This window comes from Panthera uncia (genome assembly GCF_023721935.1).
Source record: "Panthera uncia isolate 11264 chromosome A1 unlocalized genomic scaffold, Puncia_PCG_1.0 HiC_scaffold_17, whole genome shotgun sequence".
In the NCBI taxonomy this organism is placed as follows: Eukaryota; Metazoa; Chordata; class Mammalia; order Carnivora; family Felidae; genus Panthera; species Panthera uncia.
The window spans coordinates 145,420,262-145,433,864 of record NW_026057577.1 but is presented as its reverse complement, the minus strand read 5'-3'; the positions used below and the strand labels follow the sequence as shown (position 1 = coordinate 145,433,864).

General features: G+C 42.8%; 1 protein-coding gene across 1 annotated transcript in view; it reads right to left on the bottom strand.

The window, feature by feature from the left end:
• SEMA5A (semaphorin 5A) overlaps positions 1-13,603 on the bottom strand; it is a 474,488-nt gene that overhangs the window by 250,834 nt on the left and 210,051 nt on the right. Inside the window, exon 4 of the mRNA XM_049648285.1 lies at positions 10,636-10,735. Coding sequence (XP_049504242.1) covers positions 10,636-10,735 — 100 coding nt within the window. The remainder of the gene's footprint in view (positions 1-10,635; positions 10,736-13,603) is intronic.

Genomic DNA, 13,603 nt, shown 5'->3' with positions numbered 1-13,603 from the left:
TGTTTGATTTCAGAGACAAAGAATTGGTAAGGGCTTACAAATATTTGTTGAATACATGACTGTGATCTACACAAAATCCAGGTAGACAACTTAATGCCTTCTTGGACCTTTCCATATTAGAAATATATAATATGACACATCCCAGTATTCACTTTCTCTATCATGATTTTCAACGATTTTAAAAATGTTTTTAAGAAATGAAATATAAATGAAACATTTGTGGAATTCCCCAATCACCTCCCTGGAACTTGAGAATCTGACAAAACACAGTGTGGATTCTACTATTCTCAAATGCCTTTCCTCAAACTATTCGGTTCCAAGTATAGCTTGAAGTCCATTTTTGCTACTGGACAAATTCCAACACAGCTAGCAAAAAGAGGGACCCGAAATCTCCCAAGACAGCTTGATCCATCACAGTTTGGGTCAGCGACCTATGAAGCTAAAGATTACAAAAGGAAAGAAAATCTTCTAAAGGGAATAAAAAATTGATATTCCCAGATGTTGGGCCACTCACACACTAAAGCAAGATCTATGGTCCTCTGTAAGTGGCTGTTCTCCGGGGCATTCCAGAAGGGGCAACCACTTTATCTTGCACTCGTGAGCACACCGAGGAGGGAAAACAATATATGTGAGGTTCACGAGAAAGGCTACCAACCTTTCCAACATGAAGGGGTAATGATTCTGGCTTCCAGCCAACAGGGAATGCTAACCAAATGTTTCATATCAGGTCAGTTTCTCTAGGAGGGCAAAGCTCTGAGCAACCCAAAGCATTTAAGTGGTCTCATTCATCATCATAACACCCTGGGAGATGTAAATAGGTAGTAATAAGGAATATCACCATTCTACAGGGACAAAGGCAGTGATGCAACAGGTTAAGGGATTAGAATTTTTTAGAATGCATCAGTGGTACAGCTTAGGAGAACTAGTCTGTATTTCCATTCCCCGCCCCCCCCCCCCATTCCAGAAGTACCAAGCAAGAGTTTACCACGCTGGAAAGGTTCAGTTTTACGATGATAGTAAATGAAAGTATGCATTTTTCTTCCCTTGGTATGGATCTCCTTTTTTTTTTTTTTTTTTCCAAATGTCTTGGAATAAAATTTGACATTGCTCATTCACATGTAATAACCGTATTACTTTTAGGAGTAATAATGTATGAGGGATACATAGATCCAACAGACTGAATAATTCAAATCACAAAGCCATTAAATTTGGCAGACAGAACTTGACAGTTTCCCCACTAGACATCTGAACGCGTTTTCTCCCTCCTCACTGGAGTTGATTTCTTATTGATTGTAGGATTGCATAACCCATTCCTGCGTCCTATCATATCCCCCAGTGGCCTATTAGCAACAAATCACTAAGCACAACAACATATCCTCTGAGGGAGCAGTGCGGGCCGTAATAGACTAAGTTCATTTGTGTCTTCATGTAAAGTAATAAAATTCAGCCAGCATTAAAGAAAAGGTTGAGCCATCATGAGCATATTAACTAAATGACTCATTTTATCTAGAGACACTATAAAACTTAACTCTGACCTCCATTAATTATGAAAGACACAGGTGTTTTAAAATGACATTCTCTTAGAATAACTCAATTGGTCTCTGATGAATATAGCTATAAAATCAAAGAAGAAAACTCCAGGTTCTTATTGAACACGGAAGTTAGAGGCTTGCTCATAACGGAGGAGGAGAAGGCCAAATAATTAAGACAGGCAGAGACGCATTTGGCACGAAAAGAAAATGGAGACAGAATGGCAAGCTAATCTATCAAGTGTGTTGTGAACAATGGGGGTAGTGACTTCTCCTTCTGTTTAATAGAAGTTCAGACCGTGGTCGATCATGAAACCATATGAACACAAAACACACACTGTGGAGCAGCTATCACCATTTGAGTAAATCTGAGAGCTGACGTCAACTGAAAGGCCCGTCTCACCTGTACCTGGGTCAGCTTCTTCCCACCCGATTTCTCTTTGCTGCAGGCCTCCCCCGTCATCAACAGGCGACTGCGCAGAGCTTGAAATAGCCACGCCCTCCATCACACCCACATTTTCCACTGCACTGACAGATCGGAATATTAAAACGTAAGTGTCTGATTTTGAAACTAAGGAAAAGTAACACCTGTATCCTTTAAGGCACAAGGTGTTTCTATAAAAAATTATTTTAATTATCTGAATGTCAATATTTAATGTATCAATCACATCAATAACGTCAAAGCATCTGAAGATTTAATTTCATCCTGGAACCAATTCTGTAATTGCTGTTCCAGACATTTTCATGATGCTGGTTGACTCCAAACGGATTCCAGGAGCCTTTATTTTTTCTGCGGTTATAACCATTCCAACCATATCTCTTTCATATGTTTTATCCACAAGTTTTGGGGCATTTAATTAATTTTTTGAATTACCAAGCTATTGCAAATATATAACAACTATTTAGTTGGATCACATTTAGATCACAGTTTGCGAATAATACAGTCATGCTTATAAGCTACCTCTTCAGTCAAAATCTTTGCTACCCTCCTCTAAAATCATGACTATATGTACTTTGGGCTATGAAAATTTTAAGATAATTTTGACTTTATTATTGTTGATATTACCATATGTGTCCAGTACAAACTCCCCCAAAATTGTATTGGCTTCTATTATCCCATTCCTTATCCCCAAAAAGTTGTTTCAAACCTTTCGAAAGTCTTGGTTATTAAAAATGTTCCAAAAGAACACATCAGAACCAGGAATAAATCATTTTAATAGCACTCTTGTATGTTTAGACACCAAGATTGAAAGGCACAGAAATAGATGGAGAGCTTCTTGTTTTTTGCGAGTAAAATAAAATCACAAAGATGGATTCTGAGTGGGGTGCAATAATTAAGACCAATGCTGTTAGCAAACTGCAGCGATATAAAACCAGAAAAACCTTTTCCCATAAGCACATCTAGGGTCATAGTTATTAGTCAATATTGTTAATAATCACACCGATAATTTAAATTTTATTATGCTCTAAATATTACTTGCTTTGAGGATTACAAACGATGACTTTTACTGCTCCAGATTTAACTCGCAACTCCTGCTTTTGTGGGTCCGCTGGGTATTTGACTTGTTCCCTCCTATTTTTCAGTTAATAGAGATCATATTTCATTTGAAAAAAATACCAAGTGACCTATCTTAGGATTCCTTTAACCCTGTTTTCTTAGGAATATCCACTCCTCAAGTGATCTCCATATACAATTCTTTTTCTGGGTTAGCTTCAGAGTTAGCAAAAGCCGAGCTGTTTTGTGTTTGTTTCAGTTTTGTTTTCATGTATCTTCAAATAATCAAAGAATTGCAGCTCAGTCCCCACATGCTCAGGGCTAGCTACGGCCATCACGGCAAGCCACGCTCCCGAGTCTTGCTCCAAATCTCCCCTTTGACTCTTGCCCTCTACCTTTCCATCTGGGGTCACCATCAATCACTGTCAAACTCAGCTCTGAAATATGTCTCAAATCTCTCCTCCCCATTTCCACCATCACTGCCTAAGTGTAAGTTCTTTCTACTGTCACCTGATCCACAGCCCCCAAGAGCTGTTCCTATCTCCAAATTGTTCAAATTCGAGCAGACTCTGCACACAATATGGAAGAAATATCTTCTTCAATGCAAATCTGAGCGTATAAATAGGCAGACTGAAAAATCTCCCAAGCTCCTAATGTCTTTAGCAGAAGCTCTCAAATTTGCCAGGCCAGGAGATCATCAGAAACTTGATTAAAGCAAAGATTCCAACGTTACTTCCAGAAAGTCTAACGCTGATGAGCTGGAGAGGCCTGGGCATCTGTGCTCTTGTGAGGCCTCTTAGGCAACTCTCATGACGGCCAGAATTGGAATCACTGGTCTGGAAGATTAAGGCCACTCTGTTCCACAATCTGACCCCACCTAAAGCTCCTGCTTCACCTGCAATAACTCCCCCTCTCAGCCAACTGGTCACCAACTGGTCCAGTCAAGCTTAGCTCTTCTCAGCCTCATCGGGATCTCGGACTTTCCCCGAGGTATGGTCTTTCTGGCAAGAAGACTCTTCCATCTGGCAGACTCGTAATGCGTCTCCAAGGCTCACTTGAAAAAGCACCTTCTCCATGCACCATGTTCACCCCCCAAACCCGTCACGTTTCTTTTTTCTTGGGGTCTTTCTAGGGCCCTTTACCCAGGCTTCCCTGGGAGAATTTAATTGCTTGTGTTCCCCCCACAACCATTAGGTCAAGAGTCAGCAAACTTGTCTTTAAGGGCCAGACAGCAAATGCTTTGCCTTCATGGATGGTCTCAGTTGATACAACTCATCTCTGTAGGTAAAGTTCAAAAGCAGCCCTAGGAAATATGCAACTGAATGGGTGTGGCTGTGCCCCAGGAAGACTTTATTTACAAAAACAGGAGACCAACGACGGAGCCTCAGCTTGCCAACCGGGCACTAGGTTTGTGCCAGGCTACGAAGTCTTCGTCAGGTAGAGACTAGGCTTCGTCTTTGTTTCCCCAGTGCCTTAGATACTTCCTGGCATAAAGTAGGTTCCATAAATATTTGATGAATGAAGAGTCATGAAAGGTAACTAAGTGAACTAATAAACTCTGATGGACCCTATGTGGGACTGGCTGGGAGCAAAGCTCTCAACGCTCCAACACCGTATAGCACACATATACACCCAAAGTAAAGAGGCTGATTAATTTTTATTACACTGCTTTGTTGACTCATTCATGCATTTTGGGAAAAAAAGGACTTTATAACTAAATAAATAACTATGCCGCTAGACTTATCTGCTCACCAGTTCCAGCAGAGAAGGAAAGTGTAGAGATTATTCTGTTTTTTACAACAGCAAAAGGAACACAGTGTGCAGAAGTCTTTCCCCCAAGAGTTTCTGTAGACCACCTGTTTGTTAAAAGCTCACACTCCTGGACCCTTTCCAGCTCACTGAATCAGCAGAGCTGGGAACAGGGGACAGAAGAAACTTCACTTTGAATGAACACACCCCCGCCCCCGGGGTACTTAGGTACGCTGATGTCTGGCAAATACTGGACAAAAGGTAACAAAGCCAGCAGAAAAGGAGTGGGACTTTTTAACACAGATCAGGTTAATTAACCAAATGGACCCTATTGGAAGATTAATAGGTATGAGAAGGAGGAAGATAGGCAAAGAGAATCCTAAGAGAAACGCACATCTATAAATCGAGTGCCAACACTGAGAAGGAAAATGATAGTGAAGAGAAAATATTTAAACGATAAACTAACAGCTGAATAAAAAATTCCAGACCACGAGCAGGAATGAAAAGCACCATCCTTTTTTTTTTTTTTTTCATCACCAGCTGTTTTTCCTAAATCATAATTAATATAAATACAATGTAAACATCATTGCTACCCTGGGATTCTTTGCACTATGGGGGTCTATTCCTTTTGGATTCACTCCTAACTGCTGACTTGATTCCACTCACAGAAGTTACCTTCAATTGTGTATACTTGACTACAATGTATCCTTTGGAAAACAGAAGTTGTGGCTACTGGAAGCAGAATTGCCCATCTTATAAAAAAATCTCCATTTTTCCTTTTAATCATACATTGCTTCCAAGAGATTAATTCTAAGGTAAAACTTTAAAATAAAAATAGCAATTATGAATAACCACCACCAAAAAAAAAAAAGAGTGAATAATATTGGTTCAATTTAAAAAAAAATGATTTTATGTGAATCTAAAATGCAGCTCTTTGTTCAGATCCAGCGACAAAATCATTTTGAAAGGAGGAACTTCTTCTAATTAAATAGAAGTCTGCCCGTGCATTCAATTGTGATCTTATGGGAACATATGCTTCGAATACTTAAAGCAAATTCCGCGCCACCATAACAAAAGCAAGTTCATCTTTCCTTTTTATCTTTATTTTTGCAGATTTAAACCAGGGGCAAAACAATGCTTGAAAATAACACACTAGAATTTTTCAAGACTAGTTTTTGTGACTGTGATGAATGAAGGTCAAGCTATGCCTTGGAAGCCCGAAGGTCTTAGTTTTAGTTTTTGTTTTCGGTAATAAACATGCTGATTAGAAATCTATAGTACCCTTATAGAAACATGCATACGGAAATATCTTCCCCTCTGTGGAGACGGTTCACTGACTATAATGGCAAAGCAAAGGGCTCCGTGCAAGGCACAAGACTCAGGGCTGGTCCTCAAGTCCGGGGCAAGAAGGCGCGTGCATTCCCATTTACCCTTCCTCTTGATATCTCCATAACGTTCCCATTTTGTAATGTAACTTCAATAGAATTAAAATTTGAAATTTCCAAGGTCATGAATTGTTGTATTTGTCATCAAATTTGATTGCTACCTGACCCAAGCGTTGAGCCTATGGGCTTCAGTCCCACCAACCTTAATCACCAGCAGAGGGCTGGGCCTCCCTCACTCAAAGGTGCTCATGTGAAATTTTACGGGTGAGTGTTTTTACTAAAACATCATAGGTTATAGACTCTGCCTTTCAATTTATATACTTCTATTACACTGAAGCTGGTTAGAGAACAGTAAGGTGATCAGACATCCACTGAAAGACCAAGAAACACACAAAAAGAATGGAAGGAAACTCACATTCTCTTTGGTGAGAGACTCTTTCCGTTATGATTCTATGGCTTTATGCTTCATAAGAATATGGCTAATTTGCAGATGCCCTGATTATTATTTGTTTATAATCAAACACTGCATTGTATGCGAACCAAGTTAGCTGCCATTGGGAATAACATTTGAATTTAGCACAGAATCACCTGTAGTCCTTCCAGTGAACCCGAAACACTAAAGACAGACAGATTCATTTGGAGAATAAAAGTATAATCATCTTCTTACATCTAGTTTTACAATCCTATCTGCCACAAAACTTACACTTACATCAACTTTGTGAACTGTTACTAGTATCAATAAAGTACCAATATTTTATACTTTATCTATACAAAATCTACACCAGGACATATTTCTTCACTTTGGAATTTTTCTTCTTATATATAAAATATCATGAGAATGGCTTTTTGTAGGTTTTTAGACAAAGATGTATATAAACCATTCATAAAATATTACCCCAATCGTATAAGGAAATAGAAACCAAATAGCATGGGGAAATAATTGAAAAGTTTAACTGTGATTATTTCTGAAATTGTGTTTCTTTCTTTATGCTTTAACTGCATTTTCCACATCTTCTGAAATGCAAATGCCTCAGCCTCATCTTTGAAAACACAAATATTATTTTAATTTTTAAAGAGCCTTGGGTAAAACAGGATACGAATGCCAATGCTTTCAAAATAGCATAAAAGATAACGTGCATCTTGGAAATAATAAATTCACGGATCTTTCCAGAAGTTCCACGAATTCAAGAATGCAGGCACCTTCTGGCACCACATAACCACAAATCGCTTAAAGAGAGGTTTTCTCTTTGCAGCACAATGAACTTCCTTTTTGTGATGAGCAACAAAGAATCTTTAACTGAATTCAATTTCAGGAACATAAAGCATCACTGACATAAAGTGAAACCACCCAGTAAATGGCTTTACAATGCTGAGTGCTAACTCTAAGAAAACAGAAAGCCTATCACTGTATTTTTTTTCCACCACTCATATTTAAACCATTACAAATGTCCTAAATATGCACCTGCTCTCTAAACTTCTTTTGCTCTGTCAAGCCCTCCCAAGCAGGAAGCTGAGGGCTGGGTTATTTTTAAAATGTTATAGCTGGCTCACACTCCCTCTCAAGCTTTCTGAGCCTAATCCCACCACCCAAGTTTCCTAGTAAAATTCCTATTCTCCTCGCTCAGCGATGTCTGCCTGAAGCGCACACGCGCACATATGCCGAAACCCGGAGACTTCCGCAGAGTCACCGTCCCGCTGCATGCTTACTGCGTGCCTGGTGCTGTGACAATCGCTTTTCATGGATTATTTTATTTAATCCTCGCAACAGCTGACAGGGGTAGGAATAATTATATCGATTCTAAACATGAGAAAATTAGATGTCTAACGCTGGCTCAAGAGCACGCAGCTGAGCAAGTCCATTCTATGTCTTTCGTTCTTTCTTGACTTGTTTATCGAAGGTCTCTGGCACCCAGGGTGCTGCTCTAGAACGGAAAATACAGCCCGTGTTCCTGGGGTCGCTTATCTGAAATTCAAATTCAACTGTGCCTCCTGGACTTGGATGTGCTGAAGTCTGCTGGTCCTTTTGCTCCTGGTGACCACGACGTACCGTGCGCCAGGTTGACTCAGTGGCTAGTCTGATCCCGGCGTGGCTGGGCTGGGATGTGGTGACAGGAGATGGCAGCAGACTTTGAGGGACCCCGGGAAGGCTACCTCTAGGGACAGGCATCCCTGGGGACGATTCCCAGGCGCTATCTCCCACCAGGGCAGGACCACAAGCTAGCTCTTCCCAATGCCAATTTGCTCGGTGGCTCCTCACATCCAGGAGGAGAACCCGTGTCATTGGCCAAAAGCCAAACGCCTGCGATGCGTGTGCCCGTGTGCCGTGCCGTCCCACTCATGCGGCACCAGAAACGGCGGAGACTCTTCCCCGTCTCCTTTGCCAAAGTTCTTCAGGGTCAAATGGAGCATCCGAGACCCAGTGGTACCGACGGAGGTATTTGTACCTGGCCGCCTGGCAGGCATCGCCTTCCCCTCTGGCTAAGGGCGAGAGCTCACTTCCCCTAAGGGTTAGCTTTGCCACTCTCTTATGTCCTTGGAATAAATCTGCTGTAAACCCAACCCATCTTTCCCGGAGGGTCCTCCCGGATGCAGAGGAGGACATTTATGAACCAAATCCTCGGAGCAGATATGTTCCATCCACACATGTGTTTGAGCTTCTGCCAAAGGAGAAACTGTGCCACATTCTAGGGAAGGAAAGAGAAGACAGGCACATCCTCCACCATCCGGTAAGTCAGTATTTGGTCATGTGCCGGGGGGGGGGGGGGGGGGACACCTGACAAAAAGTCACGCGGTAAGGGAAGAAATGAAGGCAGATGACAGGTGTGCTAACAGGACCACGCAGCGCAGGGGCTGGAGGAGCTCGGGCCCAGGGGAGGACCCTGGAGCCAGATCTCCTCACGACGCATCTTGAGTTCACCAAGTAAAGTTGGGGTGGGTGGGTAGCTGATGTTCCAGAAAAGCAAAGGAGTTTGTCACCAACTCCCTGGGGCAGGAAAGAGAACATTTGACAGTTGTGGGCAATTTAAATAACTCCACATGCCTGGACCACGAGAGAATGAAAAAGAGCGGAGTCCATGAGGGATGTGGGACCACAAGGCAGGGGGTGTGTTGGGCAACACCCAAGGTGCCAGCATTTACCCAACGGGGACTACCGAAGGGGGGCCTTTTAAAAAGATGATGTTGGCCAGGGTATGAAGAAAGAGGACAAAACCTGGAGGCCAGAGGACCAATTAAAAACCCTTGCGACATATGATCCAGGCTCCCAGTGAATACGCTTGATGGAAGTCGGCATCTGAAGTCCCCCATGGATTCCCAATGTGCTGAAGGAACTAAAAGTAGACCAAATAAGCCCAACCAATCCGTATTCACTGTCCGCTCAAAAATATCAAAAGGCATGCCGGTGACATGTTCAGTGCTAGGAGCTAAGCCAATCTCCGTGTCCCCATGTAAAGTTATGCCCGCACATCTCAATGTCTTCAAGGGCTGGGTGGTGCACAAGGTTTCCTTGAGATCTGAGAGCAAAAGGAACGGTTCTAGAAACGGTTCAGTGTTTATCTAGAGTATAAACCAGATTTAGCTTCACTCACGTATACACGGAAACTGCACATCCTCTCTCTTGCTAGGAAAGGTATGTTTTATAATCTAGTAAATCTGATACATCACTCCAGTGCCCAAAGTGGTTTCCTTGAGTTCCAGAGAGAGTCCAAATCTACCAATGGCTTCTTTCTTCAAAGTTAATATTTTTCCTAAGAGACAGGTATGCATAGGTATGTTTTAGAAATTCCCCTCAAAATACGTTGGCAGGATAAATTATTTAACGGAAGGATTCTGTCTGTTCTCTAAAGAAGCACCGGTAAATTTGAGGGAAACGACTCAAGATCTGTTCTGATTGTGTTCTGGCGCCTCGTCATCAAACTGCAACGTCGAATATTGACCTGGATCCAGGAGTTTGTGTGCCTGAAGAGGGGAAATGTAACGGCTTCCTTGAATTCTCAATTGACTAGAAAATGGTCTAGTCAAGGTCACATTGGAATGGGCATCCAAATCTCAACTCCAGAATTTTACTGAAGAGTGTACCGACAAGTTACGAACATGGTTTCTGGAGTCAAAACGCCTGGGTCTGACATCGGGGTCCAGCTTTTATTAGACATCATAAACATGACCAGACTCAATCCCCTCATCTCTAACACAGGGACGTTGACAATACCTACCTCCCAGCTTTCACAGGAAAAAAAGTAGATGAATTCATGTGAGAACAGTTCCTGGCACACGGGGAGCACCCAATAAATGCTGCCATGCAAAGCAGTCATCATCTTATTATTAGTAGCATAGTCAACAGCCCCTTATGCCGTATTTCCTTCTTAGAAGAAGCGTTACTTAGCACTCGTGAGCTACAGCAGAGAAGCTCACGTGTAACTGCACAGATGGAAAACGAAATCCAAAATTATCTGCAGTGGCAAAACGGAAGATCTCTCACCTTGCTCCTACAACAAGTTCTTTCTGTCCTGGGTCAAATGTTAACTGCGAGAAATCCACAGCATTCTTCGCTCTGAACTCCCGTAACCAGGGGCCAATTTCTAAACAGGAAAAATAAATAAATAAAAAGATACACATGAATGATCTTTCCTCCGGGGACCACAAAAGGTGCACATCAGGTAGAAAACATGACATTGCAGAGAAGCTTGGAGGGCCCCCTGACGCGACCGTTCAGGGGCCACTGGCGGTTCCCATCAGAACGTGACACAGTCCACACCGAGCTTGTGTAAAACAGAGACGGCAGCCACCCAATAAAGAGCGAGCATCAGCCCTCGGGTGTGATTTATAAGCCAGATGTGCATTTCCCTTTGGGCGCTGGGCTGGGCGGAAAACCACCCAGCATTCACGCGCTTCACCCAGGGAAAACTGAACGCAAACAAAAGCACTTCCTGGGTGTCCTCCCTGGCAAGAACTGAAGACTTGAGGAAATCGCAAAGCCCTCCTTCGGACCCAGGACCAGCCCAGGCGCACCATCTGCCTTCCTTCAAAGTGGACGCTTCATGTCCCTGCACTTTGGGTTTCCATCCTGGCCCCACGACCGGGCATGTTAAATACATTCAGCACTTTCTAGATGTGAAATCTAGTTACTTCTAGTTCTCATTGGCATTTTTTTTTCCCCTAAGGGAAATCAGGAAATAGCCACTCTTCAGAGACAGGTTTTTCACAAGACTGTTAAGTCCTATGACATGGCCTCCAGCCTAGAGTCTGATTATTGTAACACGACAGCTCGGAAGAGGGACAGAATGCTGCTTCACGAGCCATTTTTGCAACTTTTATGGGCACATTTCTGACACCAAAAAAAAAAAAAATGCTCAGTGAGTTGCCCTCTAGTTGTGCCTCACCTTAGCATTATTCCTGACACTTAGCCACGTTATCTGTCATTTTTTCTTGGATTTACTATTCTGAGTGATATCACACTGACTAAACAGGCACATGACAGATGCCACATCAACAAAGTTACAAAACAGATATAATACGGAAATATGCCCACATCCCATAATATGTCCCATACACAGGTCTTTGTTGATGTGATTGGGACGGATTATTTTCAAGAAATGGCTCCGCCTGATAAATACAGCAATTTTCTACTATCAGTTATTGGGGAAAAGGCCATAAACCAGAAGTTCTCCACCGCATAAAGGAAACCAGCGTTGACTTCTAGAGAGACCTGTCTTTGGGTTTTGAAATTTTAATGTGCATCTTGATCCTTTTTAGAAGTTTATTTCAATGTGTTCATTTTACAGCCAAATCATTAAAAAAAAAAAATTATAGCAAAGTATGTACAAGGCCCTGGAGCTATAAAAACTTGTTAATGAACGGTCTGTTCTAGAAGCTCACAATCCAGGTAGGGGGCAAACACTAGCATCTTCTTTAAGCAGAGTGTCTATGAACGCAAGGACTTTACAGGCATTTGTAATGTTACAAGAAGTACTCACACATAGAAAAGAGTGGAGACTGGGATTCTCGGTAAAAGAAAGGCGAGATCTGACCACATATTGACAGTGCAGACGCGTTCTAGAGGAGCAGAGCTACGTGGGATGCCACGGTGCCCCCAGGGCCAGAATCGGTGCTGCCCACCTGCTTGCCCATCAGTTCTCCGCTCCTGGGAGACGGAGCCGAAGGCTCTTACGTCTGCAAAGCTCACCTGGGTGCCTGCGGCACAGGGCGCAGGTCTCTGAATGCGTGAGGCAACGATCACCGTGTGGAATGGACGAGCAAGAATCGGCAAGTGATTTCAAGAGGAAAAGAGTTAAAAATGAAAGGGAAGAGGGGACAAAAGAGAAGAGGGAAAGGAAAAAGCAATGGTAATTCAAGAAACTACTGGGATGGTTAACTGAGAGGCATATTTAAATATAGCTCACAGGTCAACAAGTTCGGACACGGCTTCATGGGTGATAGAGAGGCTTTGAAAAGTCCTCAGGCAAGTACTTGACACATCAAAGCAGGCATCTTAGGAATGTGAATGGGCCGCTGGTGGGCAGGAAAGAGTAGAGAATGGGGGCAGGAATGTTAGCTTTTTAAAAGTACCACCAGGCACTTTAGGTAGTGGTTGTATGAATGCTGGTTGTCAAAATGCAGGAGGAACAATGGTGGGGGTGTCCTAGGGGCCTGATACCTAGCTGGAAGGCAACCAGCTGAAGATAACAAAATCTTTCGGACACAGAATTAAGCAGAAAACAATGGAGAGTGGCACACAGGCCTCAAGGGGAAAGGCCTGGTCTTGGAGAAAGATGATAGGTTCAGGTGAACTATGGAGAATGTCCTCTATGAAGAATGACCCCAGAGACATGGCGGAGCATGGCTACGACCCGGAAGTGCACGTAGAGCTGTTTTAATACAACAGCTTCATCACAGAGAGGAACCTGATGAGGAGACCTGCCAGGACTGGAGTTCCAGGCTCTTGAGTGCCCCTCCCAGGCTCTACGGATCAAAGCTCACAGCTGCCAGAGCTGAGCACACGTGTTGTACTCAAGGTGGTGACAACGAGTGAGTAGGTCACATGAGTCAAGAAGAGAGGGCCACGGGCTGACCTTTCTGTTAGAGTAGAAATGTGAGCCACATGTGGGGAGAGAGGACATGAAAAGACATCAGAAGAAAATCACCTCCCATGCATTAATCTCTCTTTTCAGTTAGACAAACAGGAAGGGTGTGGCCAACAGGGACCAGGGTGAAGAGACATACTTCAGGTTTTGGCTCCTATGCTGGGCAACAGGAAGGGCTACACTACTTCCTGAAATGTCCTCCAATAATAGAAGGAGGGATGCAGATATGGAAAAGCAAGCTAACGACATAAAGTTCCATCAAAATTGTTCCCTTTCCTTTATTTCAATTTCCAAAGAGCTGCCCCCTTGAAACAGTACATTTTTATGGTTAACATTAGATAAAAGTTGGATAATCTGCACATTCTC